Here is a 23,108-nt window from a genome sequence, read left to right as displayed (position 1 = left end):
GATTGTAGATAAGAATCTCATAGATGGGCTGGGAAGGTGGCTCAATGGTAGAGTGCTTGCCTTGCATCCACGAGGCCCTGGGTTCGATTCCTCAGCACCACATAAGCAAAAAGAAAAAAGCTGGAAGTGGCGCTGTGGCTCAAGTGGTAGAGCGCTAGCGTTGAGCTGAAGAGCTAAGGGACAGCGCCCAGGCCCAGAGTTCAGGCCCCACGACCGGACCCCTCCCCCGCTCCCCCCCAAAAAAGAAAAAGAATCTCATAGATTTTTCTGCTTGGGCTAGCTTTGCACCACAATCCTTAGATCTCAGCCTCTTGGGTAGCTAGGATTTTAGGTGTGAGCCACCAGTCCCAAGCTTAGGGTGTTTTTTTTTTTTTTTTTTAATGTATATTCCTGATGTGTGAGATATGTGAGAGAGATGTATGAAAGAGGAGATTGACGTTTTCTCTTTGCCAGTAGAGAAAAATACATGGTTGAGAGTTTTTGATCATGCATTGAAAATGGATTAAAATTTGATTTTCTACCTTGATTTTAAAACTTGACTTAGTCTCATAGTACATTTTCCATGCTTGATTTTGTATGCATGTATGTATGTATATATGTATGTATGTATGTGTCTTTAAAGACAGAAACTAGCTTATGTGCTATTTATTCTTGACTTAAGGAGGGTAGTCGTTTTTTTCTCCCTCTTCCTAATTATGGGCCAACCTATTTTAAATCTTAATATTTTAATTTCGATAAATCTCCTTTGCATTTAGTGGAGGTGCTTAGTGTCAGTATTTTGCTTTACTCTTTTTTGTAAAAGAGCTCGCTTTTAGTTCAGGATGTCCTTGAACTCAAGATCCTCTTCTTTTAGCCTCTAATTGCTGGGATTATAGGCATGTACCACTACATCCAGCATCTTATACTTTTCCTCAAAAAGGAATCTTCATATGAAGATCTGACCTTGTATATCTTCTTTGGCGTTTACATTTTCATAATTTTTGTTCCAGAGAGGGAAAATTACCTAAGTAATATTTATTTCTATGTTAGATTAATATGACACTACATAGAATCTCACATGAGAAGTTAATCTTCTGCAAAGTACATCCATAAATATAAGAGTATTAGATACATATCTTTATGTAAACGTAGCTATCTTTATTAAACTATGCTGGTAAAGACTGCCTTTCTATCTACCTAAAATAGGGATTGTGTGTTGGGGGGCAATGTATGTGTACTCATGTGCTTCCTCACAGTTTACCTAAAATGTGCCACTGATATTCTAAATATTTATTTCATTGCTTTTATGAAGGTCGCTGGAAACTGCTTACATTAACACCAAGTGGAAACTTGAAAACATAGTTGACCTTCTCTTAGCATTTCGCATTTGTTTTGATTTAATAAAGTGGTTTATAATTGATAGGTTTTAGTACTCTGTAATATAGTAAGACATTTATGAATAATTACAATATAATTATAGATGGAAGTCTTTCTGCCTGCTGGGTGGCAGTAGCTTTTCTGCATAGCCTGAGTAGATTCTTTGGGCTTCCAGGTTGGGCCTTCAAGTTGCCAGCACCATCTTAGTTTACATTTTATCTCCTACACTAGAGAATTTGTAGGCTTTGGCTTATTGGACTGAATTATGATTTTTGATATAGTAAAATTAAAATTACATGTTAAAATTAAATCATATTTATGAAATCATGGGACTGGGAACCCATGTATCTTGATTTTTATTTTCTTTTTAAAAAGTTAAATATTAAGTTTCATGATTATGTAGGGATAGATTTGGACTTACGTCACATGTATTATAGAGCTATACAACATATGAAAGTACTTAATGCTTTTTCATAGCTTGACTGAGTTCAAAGTTATTTCCTTGAATTTAGTTGTCTTAGAATTGCTATTTTTCTTTTCCCTTCCATTTAACATCTGTATTGACACAGAATAATTGATTACAAGTATTCCTGAGTGGGGGAGGGGAGTGTTGGGGATGAAATGGAATCACCATAGATTTGGGGGCAGGAAGGCTCCACACCCTGGAGCCCCTCTACTCAGGGGGCCTGGAACCCCAGTCTTTTACTCTCAATCCTTCCACATGACAGCATGCACCTCTGAGTTTTTCTGACTCGTTATGGCATTTCTGATGTAGCCCTTGTTTTTTCACCAGTGATAGATTACTATACTCATAACTTTGAGCAAATTATATGACCAGTGACCATTTACTCTAGAGAACTTTTGTACATACTTCTGTTCATACTTTATTAAATAGTTCATCATCATAAAATGTCATCATTTTTTTCCTACAGAATGATTTTAAATGTAATCAGCCTCTAATACAGAAGCAATAATATGTGCATTTGGACAGCTCAGGACTTCACTGAAAGAAACACTGAATTCTGTAGGTAGAGGATCTTATGTAGAATATTCTGTTTTCTATTTCAAGATTCATTTTCAACCTTGTCTCAAGCAGAATAAATTATGAGTATTAGCTTCTTTAGATCTTTTATATCCATGGGCATGGATAATACTGCTTTGTTCGATTATGGTTATATTAGCTTAACATATTCTAGTTATTCTGTGTGTTAGCTATAAACACAGTATTTAAAATGGCTATTTATGCACTGAAGAAAAAGAAGCTGTTATGTATTTGAAGCTTTTGGTACTAGTACTAATGTTACCAAAAGATTTCCTTATGATTTTTAATAAGCACAACATTCTGAATTTAAATATCTTTTAGAATTAGTATTTAAAAATTTGATATCTTTTTGGGAGCCTGCAATTTCCACATTAGTCTTATCATATATGAGGAACCTTTGAAAATGTCTTTAGTATCATATAGTTTTATACATACACAGTAGAATTCTACTCCTTCAGAAAGAATAATAATGGACCATTTGTAAGGAAACGGAAAGACTTGGAAAAAAATTATATTAAATGAAGTAAGCCAGAAACATAGGTTCTGGGGTTTCCCTCTTTTGTGGTAACTAGAATGTGCCCATAAATCTACAAGTAAGCCCATTGGATGCTAAAAGACAAAAAATACACTTGGGCATGATAAATTACACAGGTCTTGAGACATTCACACAGTAAGACCAAAGGAGAATATTCTTAGAAGATCACAAAGGTTTAAAAACTATGTGCATATGATCATATAAAATAATCTTTATCAAAATGAACTCCAAGAAATGGAAACAAGGGGATTTTGTTTCATAGTTGCTGTTTTTGTTTTCTGTACCTTTTGTTTTGTTTGTAAGTTTATGTGTTTTTAGACAGGTGATGGTGGGGCACAGGGTGAGCAAATGCAGCAGTGGTACTCACTATACACCATATTGAAAATGAACTATACAACTTGTGGGGGAAAAACTGGGAGAGAGCAAGGGAAGGGGTGACACTGTTAAAAAGGAAATGTACTCATTAAAATGTAATGCCTTTACAATAACAATATATAAAAATATTGATATATAACTATTTATAATAAATATTAGGCTGGGAATGTAACTAGTGACAAAGTGCCTAACTTATATGTGATCCTAGATTCAACTCTCAGCACTGCAGAATAAATATGTATATAGGTTCATATATATATATATATATATATATATATATATGTGCATTCATATAAATTCCAAGTGGCCTACAGAATTCTAAGATGTTGTCTCATATTCAGATCTCAGACTCTCAGTCTAAGATTTCTTCTGCTTTGATAATAGTTGTTTCATGAGGTTGTACATTGTGTGTTAATAATTACAACTGAATTGGCAATGCCAGGATAGCATAAACTTTAGGTTGTTGCAAAGTGCCAGCTTGTATAATCGAAATAGATAATGGACATTTTGATAATAAAGAAGGTGAAGAAATTTATTTTATTTTCTGAACTTCAAAAAGATCTTCATAGGGAAACAAGTTTTTTTTAATTAAATATAATTTTGAGTTCAGATTTACATAGGTCCACATGACTAAGGAATAGGATCACATGATCTGTGGATGCAGTACAGTTGGGCTTTGACAAGCAGATCCTTCACATTCTTTCCTTGAACTCAGGGCCTGGGCATTGTCCCTGAGCTTTTTTGCTAGTGCTCTACATTTGAGCCACAGATCCACTTCAACTTTTTGTTGCTTAATTGGAGATAAGAGTCTCATGGACTTTCCTGCCAGGCTGGCTTCAAACCACCATTTTCAGATCTCAGCCTCCTGAACAGCTATTACAGATGTGAGCCACTGGTGCCTGGCCACCTTTCATATTCTTGATCAGAGATTTGAAAAATCTGTAAAGAATGCCTACCATCAACAAGCCTCTAGATTCCATCTATTTCCAGCACTGCAAGAAATCAAAACAGAAAAATGGTGTCATCATTTTCCTGCACTTCATGTATTGTTAAAAGCTCTGCTTGTCATGTCTTGTTTTCTTCAAGGATTTTAGTAAGGCCGGAGACTAGCAGGTACTTGAAACACAGCCTCTTGGATGTCAGTTTTCCTACCTTAAAAAAATGCTGTAGAAACATCTTAGGAGAAAACATTTTAGTGTTCAGTTTGAATAATGCTCTATCTATTCATACTGTTTTTTCTCAGTTAAGGGGATTGAGGGAGTATTTACTTTTAGCTTTGTAATTAGTAACTTGCAATGATATATACTTATTAGAGAATTAAGTACATGCCAATGCAGAGAAATAAGAAGTAGAATTTCACCTGCTGGACAGCTGCAGGAATAGTATAGCAAACTGCCTGTTACTAGATTCGCCACTTGTAGATATTTTTACCATATTTATGAGTGCTCTCTTTCACTCATGCTCTCTCTCTCTCTCTCTCTCTCTCTCTCTCTCTCTCTCTCTCTCTCTCTCTCTCTCTCTTTCTCTCTTTCTCTCTATGTCTCTCTGTCTCTCTGTCTCTTTCTCTCTCTTCCCCCTCCCTGTCTTTCTGAACTATTTTCAAGCGATAGTATGACCTTCAGCCTTAAATATAGTGGCTTCCTTAAGTGGCACAATGGTTCAACATACAGCTCAAACTCAAATTTGGCTGTTTGCCATATATACTGATAGCAAAATGTTTTTCTTCAAGCCAGGAAAGTACTGCATTTTGTTGCCATTTCTCTCTTTGGACTTTTTTTTGTTGAACAGAACAATTCTTTAGTTTCTCAATGTGGTTCATCCGATGTTTCCTCGTAAGTAGATTCAGCCTATGCACTTTTTGGTAGAAACTCTCAGGTGGGATGTGGTATCCTTCTCCATCTGGCCACTAGGAAGCCACTCAGTGAGTTTGTCATGTTTAGGTGATATTAACTTTGATCAGTGGTTACAGTAGTTTTTGTTAGATCTGCCACTGTCATTAATTTATTTTCCCTTTGTAGTGAGTAAGCAATCTTTGGAGAGATGCTGTGAGACTGTAAAAACTATTTTCCAACAGATTGTCCCCCAACTTGTTAGCATTTACTGTAGGTTTTTGTTTTTTCCCCTTCCCCCTTCCTTCCTTCCTTCCTTCCTTCCTTCCTTCCTTCCTTCCTTCCTTCCTTCCTTCCTTCCTTCCTTCCTTCCTTCCATCCTTTTTCTTTTCCTCTGTTCATTTATTTAGTGGTTTTAAGGGGATTTGAAGTCAGTGCTCATGCTTTCTAGGCTGGAGTGATACCAGTTGTGCCATGCCTCCAGGCTTTTGCTTTAGCTATTTTTCAGAGGCTTGCATTTTTTGCCTTGGTTAGCCTGTGTCCTCCTAATATTGCCTCCTATGCTGAGGGTACAGTATCTGCTATGATGACTGGCTTATTCTTTGAGATAGCATTTGATTAACTTTTTGCCCAAACTGGCCTCAAATTGTGATTTTCATATCTCCTCTTGAGTAGCGGGATTATAGGCATGGGCTACTGCATGTATCTCATTGATGTTTCTATCTGAGTCTATTATTGCTGTAAAGGCTGCAAAGTATCTTTTTTTTTTTTTTAGGTATAATACCTTTTGAGTCAGAAATCCATATTGGTCAGTGCATAGAAAACTGAATCTTATGTGTAAATAATGTAATGGTTTAGTAAAGAATCAGAATTGGGAGACTGAGCAGGATGCAAACATAACCAGGCACTTGGCATTCCAGAGCCCTGCTTTTGGATGCCAGTGAAGTTCTATTATTTCTATATCTTCTTTCTTTCAGTGCCTAGTGAAAAGTACTAGATACTAGAAGGAAAGGAGGAATGGAAATAAGATAAAATTGTTCCTTTATTTACTTTAGGTAGTTATCTTGAGAAAGCTGTAGCTTAATATCAACTTCTAATCTCAGTTATGATTTCTGGATATGGCACATTTAATCTCTTATAAGGTGTTTCTTATGATAAACATAATGTCACTATTAGAGAATTTTCTCATAATCAAGCTTTTTTAGCACAAGTTAGTATCAGAGATTTTATTTGAGATACCAAGAATGAATACAGTGTGTGTGTATATGTGTGCACACGTGCGTGCTCGCATGCGCGCTCATGCATACGCGGGCTTGAACTCAGGCCCTGGGTACTGTCCCTGAGTTTTTGTGCTACTTCCTTGAGCTACCACTTGAGCCATAGCACAACTTCTGGCTTTTTTGGTAGTTAGTTGGAGTTAAAAGTCTCATGGGCTTTCTTGCCCTGGATGGCTTTGAACTGGTAACCTCAAATCTCAGCCTCTTGTGTAGCTAGGATTATAGGTTTGAGCCACCAGTGCCTGGTTATATAAATACAATTTTAAGAAAATAAATTTTAGCATATTTAGCATATTCACTTGTTCAGTTTTGTTTAGTCTGTATAAGAAGTTCTTGTGGCCTGTTTGTATGTATGTGTAGGCAAATACACAAACTTTGTTTTTCTGGTCCTGGGGCATGAACTCAGGGTCTAGATGCTGTCTCTGAGCTTTTTGCTTAAGCTATTACTCTACCACTTGAGCCACTGTTCCACTTCCAGCTTTTTGGTAGTTCAGTGGAAATAAGAGTCTCACACTGGCTTTGAACCATGATCATCAGGTCTCAGTCTCCTGAGTAGTTGGAGTACAGGCATAAGCCACCAGCACCTACCTATATTCTTCTTTTCTAAGATATCTTTAGTGTATTTGTGCATTTAAAATCAGATATATCTGCACTTGTTTGTTTTTGTCTTAAGAAGAATGAGATTTTAAGGTGGGCATGGGACACATGCCTGTAATCCTAGCCATTCAGGAGGAAGAGAGAGAATTGTGTACAAGACCAGCCCAGGCAAAAAATTTGTGAGACCCCTTTGCCCCTTAGCAGATGAACCAATAAGCTGGACATGGTGTAGCGTATGTCTGTAATTTTAGGTGCATAGGAGACATAGGTAGGAGACTTATGGTTTGAGGCCAGTGTAGGCAAAAAGTGTCCAGTTCATGCTGAATGTTTTTCTCATGGTTGAACATTTAATATATTGTGTTCTAAACATGTACTTTGAGGGTTACTTGTAATTCAAGGGCTGTGAATGGAACCAGGTAGTGAGTAGGAAGCACTATAATTCTTTGAGCATGTTCAACTATTCTCCAGTTTTTTTTTAAAAATCAGTTACCATGTGTTTACAGATAGCAGATGGCCACATAGAGACATTGCTATTCCACACTACAGGAAAGACGAGATTTAACATAAGCCAGGCACCAAAGAGACACTAATCAAAGACATGCACTATTTATCTTCACACAATTATTTCTTCATGATAGATGTTACTATGGATAAGAAGTCTTGGATGTAAGACTGTCTAAGTAATTGCCCATGTTCTCCTAGTTATAAGAGTAGGTTAGAACCTAGGTCTATTTAATCCCAAATTTGAACTTTGCTGTCAGTCCATCATGCTCCTCGGTAAGCCAAACTTGGGACTTAGCAGGCATACAGTTGATTGAACTCTGCCCTTTATATAGGTTCTTCCTAACAAGGCATTTTCTAGGCTTTACTTTGCATGCAGAAAGCAAAGTTCATTCCTCCTTCCCTCTTCCTCCTGTTTTCATTGTCTGTCTAGAGCTTACTGTCTTTATGACCCCTCTCCCATCCCTATGTCCTTACCTTTGTTATCTCCATTGCAGCTACCATGTCTGCAGTTGGCTGTGTGATTGATTTTTTTGTTTTGTCCCTTCTGTTCTTTTGTTCCTCCCTCACTCTGGCTTTTGTATAGGCAGCTGGCTGTGTAGGTCTTGCCCAGCAATCAGAAGCTCCTTTCCCAATGCTGAGGACTAATGGAGACTAATGGGTTGGCCACAGTAGGTTGATTACCTGGTCTTCTCTTCCTTTAGCTTCATTTAATCACTGCCTGCTATTGCTGGCTCTTTGTTGATGAAAAAGAGGCCATTTACCCCATTTCCCATGTAACTTTAGCTTAGGATGATCATTCTGTTACCACTGAAAAGGCAAGTGAGTGACCTCTGGTAAGTAAATGGCTGCTAGGGAAGACAAACTCTGACAGACTCCCCTCAGCTAAGTACCTTTCTGTATCTTTTTAGGAGCAGATGGAATGTGAGTTATGACCATTTAAATCAAGTAATAGCTCTTAACACAGCCTGGCCTGAAGGCAATGGAAAACAACCATGGGATAGTAAAAAGTTCAACTGTACCATTTTAGGAAGGCCATTTTAGAGAGAGTGGTGGCCGTTGGATTGCAGTAAGACTGAAGGAAAGCATGAGTAAGAAGGCTGCAGCTCCACCCAAGCCATAGATTAGTATATGTCAACTAGGTAAACGTGTACTGAGGAGACAGCTTTTATAAGACCTGGACACTGCTTGGATGGGGATGGGAGACATAAATAAAATTGAAGAAGCCAGCAGTTTTCCAGGTTTATACTTGGTATTATGAGTTACCAAACAAAATCCAAAGTACCAAAACCTCTTCTTGCCTTGTATGTAGAGTTCCAAAGTTACATCATCATTATTTCTTTACATAGCTCTGAAACTCACTGCAAGTGATTATAATTCATGAACAGATCACCACCAGGCCTCATATTTTATCTTAGTTTTTGAGTATCTCATGGAGAAATGGCTCCCTAAAGAACAGTTTGGCATGCTGGGAGATCTCTTAAGCTTAATTGCAAAGCTGATTTAATTCCCGTTCTACCAGTTTCCAGCTGGAATATAGTAGTATATTCCTACAATCCCAGATAGATCATAGTCAGCCTAAACAGAAATGTTAATAAGGCTCTTATCTCAAAGAATAAGCCTTGCTAGTTAATTAGGAGGATCTCAGCCTGAGATCAGCCCTAAGCAAAACCAGGAGACCTTTGTCTGGAAGAAAACCCCCCCAAAACTAAGGCAAAAGGACTATAGGGATACGATAGAGTACTTGTTAGGAAGCACAAGGCCCCGAGTTCAAACTCTAGTACTTATTGAATAAGTAAATATAGCAGACTACTAAATATGGACTCTTCAATGTAGAGTTAAGTTGTCTTGTTTTTTTAGAAACAGATTCCAAAGATGATTTTACATTATGTATAAGCAATTCGGCTATAATGTACTGTTAGATTGTGGAAGAGTTAGTTGGTAGGGGTAACTGCTGACATCTTTGTTTCTTTTGATATGTCAGTATATTTCTAGGAAAAGGATGCTTCCTTTTTCAGGATTTAATTACCCTCTAGGAATTATTCAACTTCTTTTGTTGTTCCGGTGCTGGAGATAGAACTTAGGGGCACTTGACTGCCAGATAAGCACTTTGACCTCTGATTCACCCTCTCCTCACTTACAAATACTTCTCATAGAATATGCATTAATATCTTAGTTTATTCTAGGCACCTGAATACCAGAGCATGTAAATTTTTTTTTATCCTCTTGTGCTTCTGTTCTTACATTCTAAATAGAATTCAAGAAAAAGGAGTCTGTAATATATCTTAAATGTGACTCTGCTTACTTACTATGGTTAGTTTTTAGATGTCATTATAACAACATAATATATCTTTCCCCCACAACCATTATCACGTTGCGTAACTGGGTTTGTATGTGAGGTGATCAGTAAAGGATGTGCTGTGAATGGTGCTGTGGTCTTTTTGCTCCTTGCTGATCAGGAACCAGCATCTTTAAAAGGAGAAGGGGGCTTCCTGCCAACTCTGCTATTTTCAATGGCCGAACATATTACATCATCATCATATGGATGAAAAATGAGGACATTTTGTGAGGTATTACTGACCTAGTAGCAAAGGGGGTAGGTTTAAATAGAGACTCCTGATAAACATATATCAGAACTGAAGAAACTCAGGATTTGGCTAGATATATTTAGATCTTACAACTAGTTGAAAACGATTTGAGCTGAGTACTAATGGCTTATGCCTATAATCCTAGCTACTCAAGAGGCTGACATACGAGGATTGTAGTTCAAAGCCAGGTCTAGCAGAAAGTCTTTGAGACTCTTATCTCCAATTAACCACCAGAAAAAAAAAAAAAAAACATAAGCAAAAAAAAAAGAGACAGTGCCCAGGCCCTGAGTTCAAGCTCTGTACTAGTACAAGTGCATGTATGCACACACACACACATGATTTGATAACTAGAATACTTACAAAAAGTACATAGTTATTAAAATTTGCATGCTTCTTTTGTTGCAATTCATTTTTGCTTTCTCATTTCATTTATGTATTTATTTGTGTATATATTTATTTATGAATGGAAGTATTGTGTTTGGACTCACTGCCTCATGCTTGCAAGGCAGGTGTTTTGCCACATAAGCCATGCTCTTGGCTAGTTTTTTTTTTTTTTTTTAAGGAAAAGTCTTAGTTTTTTTGCCTTCGATAGCTGAAGACCATTATCCTCCTACTTACAGACTCCCATATAGCTGTTTTCATAGAAGTATGCCACCGTACCTAGAGTATTTGTTAAGGCATAAATATTGCTAACTTTTTACCTGGGTTGGCCTTGAACTAAGATCCTATACATCCTGAATAGCTACTTTATTTTTAATTTGTATGAAGCTACATATATAGGCTATAATGTGATCTTTTGGTTCATGTGTATAATTTGTAATGATCACCATAGACATTGTGAATATGGTAAGAACATTCCAAATCCTCTTGTGGCTATTGTGGAATACAGTTTAATATAATTGTTTTCAAAATGCATATTTTGTTTTATGATTACTAGAGATTAAAACTTGCCATAACTAGCCTAGGATTAGAATCACTGACTTGTTTTTTTAAATTGTACAGCACACCTTGTTAGTGATTCTGCTAATCTGTTATGCTTTGAATTTAGATGCTGACTGAAAATGAAGCAGCTAGTGATTATGAAAATGTATTCCAGAAAATAGAGATTTACACTGATTCCAAAGCTGTCTATTCTCATATAGTAATATATAATGTGTAAGATATATAATATGTAAGATATTAAAGAAGCAGAATAATGTACTATGACACAGTATTTTCTAGTCATTGTAAGTTTTAAAATCAGACAGAATTGGGTAAAAAGTACTTTTCTTACCATTAACTAGTTATCCTAACCTTATTGCATGTCAGTTATCATTGTTAGTATGTAGTTTCCTATCTATAAAAGTAGGGTATTTCTGTCTTTTATGGATGTTATGAAGAGTAACAAAAATGTGTATTCTTCCCAGTGTGGTGGTATATGCTTATAATCCTAGCCACTTGGGAGAATCTGGGGTTCAAACTCTTTCTCATAAATGGTGAGGCTATGTCTCAAAAAAAAAAAAAAAAGAAAAAAAAACTGCAGTTAGTACAATGCTTAGTTAAGGAGAAGGCAATAAAACATTGTAGTTGTTGTGATGGTCAGTACCACTTTTCTAGCCAAGTGCTGGTGGCTAATGCCTATAAGCCTAGCCACTCAAGAGGCTGAGTCCAGGCAGGAAAGTTCATGAGATTTCATCTCCAATTAACCAGTAAGTACTTGCAAGTGAGCTATTGTCCAGATGGTAGAACATCAATTTTGGGCAAAAAGGCTGAGATAGTATCCAGGGCCTGAGTTCAAGGCCTAGTACCAGTACAAATCCACTTTCTCTAGGCTAAGACTTAAAAATTTGGGGGAAGCAGTTTAAATAGTACTGACTTTGAGAATTTGTGTTTGTACGTGGTTCTGTTGCTACATAGGAAAACCAAAGTTTGTTAACTCAAAATATAAGCAAAACTTATATTGTTTGTGATTACTAAAATAATAATAAATGTTGAAGGACTCAATTTACAATTAAACTATAGTGAATTACCATTAAGATAAGACTATACAAAAATTTTGCAATTTATTTTTCCTCTTTAATCAATACAAGCCTTTATTCTCAACAACTATAAAGTTCATGGCTTATAAAATAAGTTGTTTATACTATACCAACTTGTTTCCCCAAACAGAGTAAGTTGGGTTGACAAGTATCAGATAATTATGAGTATTATAATTTTAATTACCATTGTGATAAAAAGTGGGATATATATTCTAGGTATTAATATTCTAGGTATTAATTGGTTTTGGAAAATTTTTGCACTGAAAGAAGACCAGAGAAAACAATTCAAAAATGATGTTAATAGTGGTTTTCTATAGAGCTTGGTAAACAAAGTAGGAAAGAAAATGGGGACTTTGTAGTTTTCATTGATTTGTAAGTTAGAACTTACTTATTCCTCACCCTAAATTGTAATGCTAAAGTTGCAATGTGTTTCTCATTGTATGGCTAGGGTTAGTTTTTGAGTACTGTGAGTCAGTGTCTTCAACTCTAGTTTTAAAGGAAAAAGGTTTGCCTCAAGTATATGCAAACATGTTTGCATATGTGAAAGTGCAGCACTAATTATAATACAGTGAAACCCCTCTGTTGTTCCAAGGGCTAAGGTAGCCCAGATGCCTGCTCCTAGGTCTTGCTTCTCAGAGAACAGAAACGTTAATATTCACAGTACCTCTGTCCAGTTGTAGCTGTCTGAAGGGGCCCTATTGGAACTGGAGAGCAATTCTGAATATTTTGTGATGAGATGGATATTCTGCTATAGCATAATAATCCCTTTTGTATGTTGTTTGCTTGGATTTTGTGTGTGTGTGTGTGTGTGTGTGTGTGTGTGTGTGCGTGTGTGTGTCCTGGGGATTGAACTCAAGGTCTAGACATTGTCTCTGAACTTTTTTGTTCAAAGCTAGTGCTCTACCACTTGAGTCACTGCTCTGCTTCTGTTGTTTTGGTACTTAATCAGAGATAAGTCTTAATAGACTTTCCTGTCCAGGCTGGCTTTGATCCTTTGAACTGCCTCCTGAATAGCTAAGATTACAGGCATAAGCCATTGGTGCTCATGTTCTTGGATTTTTAAAACAGGGAGTGAGTCTTCAGATTGCCTCTTTATTTCAGTTGCAGAGATGTTGGGGTCCCAGAGATTTTACTAATACATGAAGAGTATTGTACTTCATAAAGATTTCTTCTGGGGCTGGGAAGGTGGCTCAGTGGTAGAGCGCTTGCCTTGCATGCATGAGGCCCTGGGTTCGATTACTTAGCACCACATAAGCAAAAAGAAAAAAGCTGGAAGTGGCGCTGTGGCTCAAGTGGTAGAGCGCTAGCCTTGAGTTGAAGAGCTGAGGGACAGCGCCCCCGACCAGACCCCCCCCCCTCCAAAAAAAGATTTCTTCTTAGGCAGTAGAGGAGATTTAATGTCAACTCCCAACTACAGATAGAAACAGCCCTCTTGAGTAAATTACAAGTTAAGTTTTTGTTTTGATCTTCATATATAGAAAGAGTAATTCACTTGAAACACCTTTTGTACTTTATTATAGATGCACTGAAAGCTTTTGAAGCGAGATCCATTAGCTTTTTACTTTGACTGACAATAATGTAATTTGGACCTGAAGAAATTAGTCAATACCTCTGTTTTCTAATCTGTAAAATAGGAACAAATACTTCACTGGATCTTATGGGAGGCCTGTATCCACACTCAAGAGAAATGGGATGAGAGCCCTGGCCAGGCCATGGGAAGTTACTGCCACTTTCTTAGGCTCTGGTTCTTCCCTTGTGAAATAAAAGCAACCCATACCTCACAGGCTCTATCAAGATGAAGGATGACATAGCACTACACATGGATAAAGTTTCCGTGATAGCTTGTGATAAAAGACAGAATGGTAGTGGCCATTTTGTGTTTCCCAGGTTCCCTGGGTCTGGAGCCACAGAGGAGTTGAGAGTTGAGCTGGGTCTCTGAGTCTTGAGAAAACTGCAGTTGACCTCATGTTCAGAGGATCCAATTTCCCCCAAAGAATATAGATTAGGCAGCACAGTTTTCTTTCACTTGAGTGTGATTCTGATCCCTCTGGTATTTTAACAAGTCTCATGCCATAATAAATACAGTGATGAAGACTGTCTAATTTCAGGTCAAAGTCCTTAGTAGTACTATCTGTCTGTCTGTCTATCTGAAACTTGGTAATAAACATTTAACACTCCCCCTCCATCCCATACCCAAGACCACAAAACAAATAGATGTTTTGTAGTTGCAGGCCTTCCTAGAGTAGCAGCATTCATAGTGATCATGAACGTCTGTGGTTTTGTCTAATAAAATCGACAGGCTAGCTTTTCTTTTGGTCCTCACATAAAATAGATATATCTATTTTTGTTGGAAATCAGATTTTCTTTGTCTAAATTGTTCAGGATGGTTCCTGTAACACAAAAATAGTCTACACTTTAACATTTAAAACACCTAAACTTAATGCGTCAGTTGTAAGAACTTTCCTGTTCGGATAGAAAAGACAGAAAACAATTTGGTGATGTGTCAGTCTCAACATTAAAATTCATGGTTCAGTGTCCTCAGCCTGTAGGAGGAATGCCCTATACCTCACACCCAGCTAGCTCGTGTATTCCCTTCTTCTGTGCATTTTACTACAATGTGATATTCCTTCCCTTGATTATTGCCAGAGTTTCCTTCTTCTTTCAGCTTGTTTCAGTCTCTGCTCCTCTGGACGAGTTTTGACAGCATAGCAGAGTATGAGATGGGTGCAGCATGCAGATCCCTATCCCCTTTCTGTGCCTTTGAGGAGGAAGGCAGGGTGGCATTTGCCAGTGATGGTGCAAACACCCAAAGGCTGCTTCCTGGAGGTACTCTAACAAGGGAGAGGCTGAGTGACCAGTTGATTGGGTGAGGAGATGGCTCTGGCCCTGGGCCTGATGCTCTGCCTCCCAACCATGAATTTTCAGCATGCGTCCCTTCTTTAGCCCCTAAGGGAGCACTGTGACCTCTGCACACAGCACCATTGTGATGTGAAGTTTCTAGAATGTAAAGCCAGTTTCTATTCCATATTCTATTTCTATTCTTTTTTTTTTTTTTTTTTGGTTGGTCGTGGGGCTTGAACTCTGGGCTTAGGTGCTGTCCCTGCACTCTTCAGCTCAAGGTAAGCTCTCTACTGCTTAAGCCACAGCGCCACTTCCAGTTTTTGGTGCTTTATTGGAGATAAGAGTCTCACGGCTGGCTTTGAACCATGATCCTCAGATCTTAGCCTCCTGAGTAGCTAGGATTATAGGCGTGAGCCACTGGCGCCCAGCTATTTCTATTCTTTTTTTTAATTTTAATTTTTATTTTTTGTGAACATACTGTACAGAGAGATTACAATTACATGGGCAAAATAATGAGTACATTTCTTTTTTTTTTTTTGTCAGTCGTGGGGCTTGAACTCTGGGCCTGGGCGCTGTCCCTCAGCTCTTCAGCTCAAGGCGAGCGCTCTACCACTTGAGCTACAGTGCCACTTCTGGTTTTCTGGTGGTTTATTGGAGATAGGAGTCTCACGGTCTTTCCTGCCCCGGCTGGCTTTGAACCGCGATCCTCAGATCTCAGCCTCCTGAGTAGCTAGGATTACAGGCGTGAGCCACCAGCGCCCGGCTTTTATGAGTACATTTCTTATCAAGCATTGCAGCCTCCTCCTTTGTTTACCCTTCACATCCCTTCCCTGCCCCCCCACCCAATCCCCTCCACCCCCCTTCACTCCCCCCCCCCCGCACCAAAGTTGTAAAGTTCGTTTTCGACATGACAACTTGTACTTCTCATTAATTTTCTTGTCCTCATTAGTTGGTTCTAAAAAGTATTTGAGTGAATCCTTAATGGGAAAGTAGAGAAAAGATCATCTTGGGCCTGAAGTTAGTGGTGGTCCTGTCTGTGACTTAGAGTTAAGTCTATTTGGGGGGGCGTATGTTCAATTTGTCTTTTGAAGTAAAGTGTGATCTAAAGAGGCTACCATTGGAGACTACCCTTCTAAGCACCAAGGCCCTATGGATAAAAAGAGAATCTGCTTCTCAGCCCTGAGAGTGTCATAGATCCATTACCACTGTCCTTGTGTGAACTTTGGGCTGTCCCATTACATAGCCAGTGTCCAAAACAATAGTTCTTATCTGTGATATGATGCCTGATGTTATGATCAGATACTTATTTCTGTTAGACTCAAAACTTGCATAAGGTAAGCAAAGAATTGGCTCAACACCTGCACTGGCTTATTCAGGAGGGGGTCTCCAGAGCAATGTTTGAGTCTCCCAACTACTTACAGACTGCAGAGTTTTATAGGGGAGGGCAAGTGTGTTACTGGAAAGGTATATTGGAGGGGCTGTGTATTGATGGGTGAAGGGAAGAGGGTTGGGGTCTAGCCTGAAGCAGGATTGTTAGAGATTTAACTAGCTTGAGGTTAGGCTATGTGTTGCTTGTGGTCAGACTAAGTTGTTAGGCTAGCAGGGTCAAAGCTGGGGTCGGGGAGTATCATGTATAATGGGGTGTTTTTGCTGCTGCTTGTAGCTAATACCAAGCAAAATACTGGTCAGGGACCTCAGGATGGAAGCACCAAGGCCAACTGACCCTAACTTCCATGTGCCCTATGTTCATCCTAAGATCTGTAGTCCTGCATTTGCTAACATGAGGACATCTTTTTGTTTATGGCATGACATAGAATTGTAACTAAGTTCTTTTGTGTGTGTGTGTGCTGGTCCTAGGGCTTGAAAAGTTCATTTAAAAATTTACATTGCAGAAGTGGCAGCAGTTATAAACAAGACCTTTATGCTATCAGGAGAGTAGATTTTCCCCATAAGGAATTCCAGTGCCTGTGATCATTTGTTGTTTGTGCAAAATTAGTAACTCACAATTTATGTTTATGTATGGAATTAGGGGGATGTTCATAGAGTAGAGTACTTTTGAAAAATTTAGTTGCTCTAGGGCTATTATTTTGTAGATCTCAAGAATGACCTTGTTATCAAAGTTCTAATTTGCCTTGTTACCTTGTTCTCTCTCTCTTTTAGGGAATATCTTGGTAAACAACTCCAGTCAGAGCAGCCTCAGACTGCTGCCGCCCGAAGCTAAGCTGGCCTCTTTGACCTTCCCCTGTGCCTCTCTGGCGGACCACTTGGGTTGGGAACCTCAGTACTTAAGGTCAAGAATATGTAGTTTTAAATTTGCTGGTAATTTTTTCTTCTTTTGTGTAGCTTTTTCCAGTGCTAATTTAAAAAAAAAGTGGTGTTTGCCTGTGATGTTGTAACTTTCTGTGTCTAAGGAAAGCATTAGTGTTACATATACTGCTTGCAATTTCTGTATTTATTGTTCTATAGAAATAAATAGAATTATTAAAGGATTCTTACTCCCAATGTGCCATTTCTCTTTACTAGTTCCTTACTTGGGTTTTGAACAGTGGTTACTTCTTGTCCCTTCTCAAGCCAAATTGAGAAACTAGATGCAAAATAGTGATATGGAATCTTTGGATGTTCTCGGTGGGCAGAGCCCACACAGCCTTTCTGACATCACAGCCCTTCTGGATCCACAGCTGGCTGGGACCATTAGGACTCAGCCCTGTAGCAGGCAGCACCTGCTTAGTGTTACAGCTCAACTGCAGATAATGCCTGCCAGTGTTGCTGTTCAACAGCATGTCATGTCTACCAATGTCTGCTGGCTTCTCCCTGCCGCTGCTACTGTGTGGGGTTCTTGTCTCAGGAATTGAGGGAATGAACTGGAGGACAGTGAAGGGTGAGTGTGAAGAACTTTATTCAGAAGTGAAGTATCTTGCTCAAAGTCTGTTGCTACTCTGTCTGTTTTTGTGTGTTCTTGTATCTCTCAGTGACTCTGAGATATTTTATTCCCTGGTTTGTACTCTCATTGATTTCCCTTATTATAATTGGGTGCTTTGGAAGGTAATACTTCACTGGCCATGAACTACAACATTCTGATTTGTTGTTAATTCCTAATTAGACTTTTTCTTCAGACTCTTTCCCCAGGGTCATAGGAAAGCTGTGGGAACTAGAAGGGGTTAGGAAGAGTCAGAAGCAAGATATTCTGAAAGAATGTCTCTTTTGCTTCTGATTTTGCCTCTTTTGCTAGGCCAAGATGCTGTCCCTGAATGAAGTCTGGGTCCTAACTAATCTACCGTCTCAGAAGTGAATGGCAAATAAATATTTTGAAGTTGTTTTTTACCATTTTCTGATCAGCACACACACACACACACACACACACACACACACACACACACACACACACACACACACACACACACACGCATGTATACACACTAGAGCTATCGCTTCAAGTGAGTAAAACAGTGTTGTATTGCTTAATAATGGGATTATATCTTGAGAAGAGCACCCTTAGTATGCCATTGTATGAATATCATAAAGTGAATTACACAGACCTTGGTGGCCTAGTTGCTTAACTTAGCATCTTGAACTCAAGAAATATAGTAACATGAGATGGGTAAGTCTGCTGTTGGTATAACATAGCACATTGTTTTTCAGTAATTTTTTCCTTTTCTTCTTTTTGTGCCATACCAGGACTAGAACACAGGGACTCTTGATCGTCTTGCTGGCTGACAGTTGGTTCTAACATTTGAGTCATGCCCCCAGTCTGGCATTTTGCCAGACTGTTTGGAAATGCTTCAAACCTCACTCCTGGATCTTAGCCTCCTGAGTAGCTAGGATTGCAAGTGTGAGCCACTGGTACCTAGTTTTTTGTTTTTGTTTTTGTTTGGCTTATATCAGTTACATGAGGGTAAAGAGCTTTTTATTGTTTCATCTTTATACATGTTTACGCTGTAAACAATTTCACCCCATGTATCATACTCCCTGCACCCATCTCTTGAAATTTCTTTTTAATTAGTAGGACTACACTCAAATACATTGTTAAAAGTATCAACAATGTCCAGGCAATGGTGGCTTACTAGTGAGGAGACCAGCCCAGGCAGGAAAGTCCACAAGACTTTTATCTCCAATTAACCACGAAAAAGCCAGTTGTGGCTTAAGTGGTAGAACAGTAGCCTTGAGCACAGAAGCCCAGGATAGTGCCCAGACTCTTGAGTTCATACATCAGGATCGGCAAACCCCCCCACTTCCCCCCCCCAAAAAAAGTGTGTTTGAAGGGCCTTATTTAAAACAGACAGACAAAACTTGGAGAAGGGATATAGCTGCTTCTTCCCTCACTAGCTAAGATGCTTGCTTCTAGATAAGCTCCTGCCCAGCAGCAACTGGTACTTAAATTTATATATCTTATCTGGTTTTACAAGTACTCACTCCATCATGAGATGGAGCCTTTACACTTCAGGTCAGTTCTCCTGACCCCACTCATACCTTCAAGTTACTTGCTTTTCTTTTCATACAGTATAATTTCTTTTTATGGTCAGACTTTTTTTTTCCATCCATTGGCCATTAAAAATCCATGCTTCATAGTTGAATTTGAATCTGTTTTCCTTTTTTTTTTGTAACTCACACACCTAAAAATGTCCCTGTTTTTGCAACCCAGTATAGTCAGTGCCTTTCCAGATTCTTAGACATTACCCGTTTCTGTGATAGTCAGCCATGTTGTATGCTTCATCCTTTAGGAGATAATTCCCTCCCTCCCCCCATTCTTTGAAAGATTCTTCTCTGTCTCATGGACATTCTCCATATGTCAGAAATAGCTTTAAAAGTTGAAGTATCTTGGGGAAAACATAGAGTTGAATTTAGATATTGTTTCATTGGAATTCTTGTTGAAGGCATAATCTTTTCTATGAAGTTTAATAGGAAACCCATTTCTAAAATGTCATCATTAATCATATATAATAAAATTACTCCTGAGCAGGCATGCACAGTAATATTACAAAAGGAAAAAAATTCTGGCTGTCAGCATGTGAGAGGCACACGTGCACATAAAAGGGAAAATGGAATCTTCCTTTCTTACAAAACTTCTCCTTTGGGTTTTATTGACCTTAATATTTTAAAAGACATATGCATGTAGCCTTCCCATTGGTGGTGAAGTTCATTTCCATGCACTGTACCTGGCCAGCTGTAAATACTGTATCATTTTCCTTTCTATTGAACCACATCTGAGTATTTCGTGTTAATTGACTTGTAATTAAAATTTGAGTAATCTTGTAATTAGCTGTCAAATCTTGGAAAGCACAGGACAGCCGAGATTGAATGCTTTTTGATCTATTTGAAAATTACTTAAAAGGTTCTAAGTTCTTTGATAATAGAGAATATTTTAGGCTAAATTTTGGAATCATTCAAAGTTAGTGGGTGGCAAAGTTACTTTTCACATTGAAACCTTGTGATGAAGTCTCTTTGTAGTTTGAAAATTTTCTCATTTTGCTAAAGGAAAAAAAAAGTTTGTTCTAGTTAAAAAATGTGGTTTTAACTTCCTAAACAAATTTCCAGTGTCAAAGAAAAAGTGTGGCATAATTTTTAGTCTCTCAACATCAAGTTCACATTCTCTTTTAGTATGTAAGAGAGGAAGTATTTATTACTCTACCCAAAAGAGAAAAGGATAAAGATAGAACAAACCCTTCTATGATTTAAAGCGGTACTGGCCAAGGTGCTGTTCCTTCTAGCCTTGGACCTTTTCCCTCTCAGAAGAAGAAAGAAAATGTCAGGTGATTTGGGTGAAGGAACCAATGTTAGAAAGCACATTGAATAGTAATGTTTATAATGTAGGTAGAATGTAAATGTTTGAAACATGCAAGGAGGGCATAAGATTCTTCTAAGGTTCTCACATTAGATACAAAGTATTATAGCATGAATATAAAATAGACTACATATTTAATTCTTGGAATAATCCCTGACACGTTAAACTGAACAAAAGGTTGAAATAGAATGAACAGTAAAACTACTTGCTTTACCCAAGAGAGAGCAGAAGAGGATCAGAAGAAAGGGACACACAGGAAATAACAAGAACACAGACATTAACCTAACAATAACAACCATAATACTAGCACTTTTTACTGTTGAGGGAAAGCTTCTCAAAGTTTGCTGCCTGGGCTAGCCTAAAACTACAATCCTCCTGACATAACATTCTGTGCAGCTGGGATGTCAGATGTGTACCACCACACTAAGCTTTTGGTTGAGAAAAGTCCTTGTGTGTATCCCTCAACTGGCCTCAGGGTACTGCTCTCAGTACACTATTGACCCATGTAGCCCAGCTTGTTTATTCTTTTAAAAATCCCTTCTAGCCTTTCAACTGAGGAAGCAGAAGTAAATATGTGTGTTCAGTTCTTTATGTTTCAACTGAAGGCGGAAAGGTGTTATTTTTAATCAATTTTGACATGTGAAGTCAGGTTAAGAAAAATGAGATTAAATTTGGGGAAAGTGGGTAGATACTCCAGTACAGGGCTCAGAGTTGAGAGGTTTTTGGTTCATCTATTTGAGCATCTGGATTGAGAGAATTCAGTGACGTCTTGTGACCATTATGTGAGGTTTATGCCATTTTTACTGTATGGAACTTGGCAGGTACTTCTTCTGCCTGTACATGATTTGTACCCATGGGAGAGACTCTGTTACTGCAAATACCTCTGATCTGGTAAAGAAATTCCTTGCTTAGAGCTAGCATCTGTTTCTTCTCCTTTTTAATATCACAACCAAAATTTACCTTTGAAATAATATGGGTCAAATCTCATCCTTGATATTCAACTTCCTTTTGTATTTGAAGTCAATGATTATTTAACATTGCCATTTTGACATGTTTTAGTTCTAGGTCCCATTTTGACATCTAAACATTAAATTGTGTTGGGCTGGGAATGTGGCTTAGTGGTAGAGTGCTTGCCTAGCATGCACGAAGCCCTCTGTTCAATTCCTCAGTACCACATAAACAGAAAAAGCTGGAGGTGGCACTATGGCTCAAGTGGTAGAATGTTAGCCTTGAGCAAAAGAAACTCAGGGACAGTGCCCAGGCTCTGAGTTCAAGCCCCAGGACTGGCAAAAAAAAGAAAAAAATCAAACTGTGGTTGTGTGATCAAACAGTGGCTTTGATGTCCCTGCCAAACTGTTTGGAGAAAAGATTGCATAAGAGAAGTTTGGAGCAGGCACAAAACTGGTTTACATACGAGGCATATTTTGTATGTTCCCTGTGACTCTGAGGACCAGTTGTTTGTCTCTTGGAAGGCATGGCCTTGTCTAGACTTTGTGCAGAGATCTTGTATTGGTTGCTGTACCAACTCTATCAGAGCCTGACCCACATGCAGCAAATAGGAGATACTGACCACTGCTCAAGGACATGGCCTGACTCAGGCTTCTCTTTTGAGGCATCAGTATACAAGACTTACATGAAAGCAGCAGGCAATGAGATTAATACAAACAGAAGAGTCCTTAAGAGGAAAAGGCAAAACAAAATCATAGGCAAAAGTCATGAGGCAGAAAGTAAAGGGTAGCAGGGAGCTAGATGACATAATGGGAACAGCAGAGAGGAAGAGATATCATAAACTTAGTGGAAAACTCGTTGTCAGTCCCTAAAAACTAGAGTGATGAGACCTACAGCCCGGCTCTGAAGTCCCCTCCTGTGGGCTGGCCACTTCTGCGGGCCCTGATTGTCCTCTGGCTTTTCAGGTGGTCCTTGCTTGTTTCCACTGGCTGGCTTTGCCTGAATGTATCACCTGAAGAAGTCTGAAACATCCTAATGACAGGTGGAGTTACTTGTGTGGCCAGAACACAGGAGAAGCAGACAAGAAGATGCTGTAGTGGGAAGTTCAGGATGGAAAGTGGGACAAGCTAATATGGTGAAAAACCAGACTTGTGTCACTTGCAAGGAGATCAGACTGGTTTTGAAGGTAAGGGAATATCACAGGTTCAAAGACAAAGATGTTAACAGCCCTTTCAGAATATCAAGGCTGGCTACATGTAAGACTTTGGGGAGTAGACCCATACACACATGTAATCCTTTAACATGCTTCTGGCTGCAAGCAATAGAAAATTTGACTCACTGTTGCTTGGAAACAAATCACTGTGCTCCTAGAAGCATCCCAAGGTCATCCTGTTCTTGGCTTAGCTCAGCCTTTGTGTGTGC

At 38.6% G+C, this 23,108-nt stretch overlaps 1 protein-coding gene across 5 annotated transcripts in view; it reads left to right on the top strand.

Moving 5' to 3' along the window:
* Window positions 1–17,461, top strand: part of Atp6v1h (ATPase H+ transporting V1 subunit H) — a 96,853-nt gene extending 79,392 nt beyond the window's left edge. For all 5 annotated transcript variants that reach the window (XM_069990714.1, XM_069990715.1, XM_069990713.1 and 2 more), the window contains one exon: window positions 17,120–17,461. In XM_069990714.1, coding sequence (XP_069846815.1) covers window positions 17,120–17,180 — 61 coding nt within the window. In that variant the 3' untranslated portion in view covers window positions 17,181–17,461. The remainder of the gene's footprint in view (window positions 1–17,119) is intronic.
* The last annotated feature ends 5,647 nt before the right edge of the window (window positions 17,462–23,108 follow it).

Source organism: Dipodomys merriami, unplaced genomic scaffold (assembly GCF_024711535.1).
Source record: "Dipodomys merriami isolate MVZ:Mamm:240054 unplaced genomic scaffold, mDipMer1.0.p SCAF_4, whole genome shotgun sequence".
Lineage (NCBI taxonomy): Eukaryota > Metazoa > Chordata > Mammalia > Rodentia > Heteromyidae > Dipodomys > Dipodomys merriami.
The sequence above is the reverse complement of the archived record's forward strand: the minus strand, read 5'-3'. Positions and strand labels throughout refer to the sequence as shown.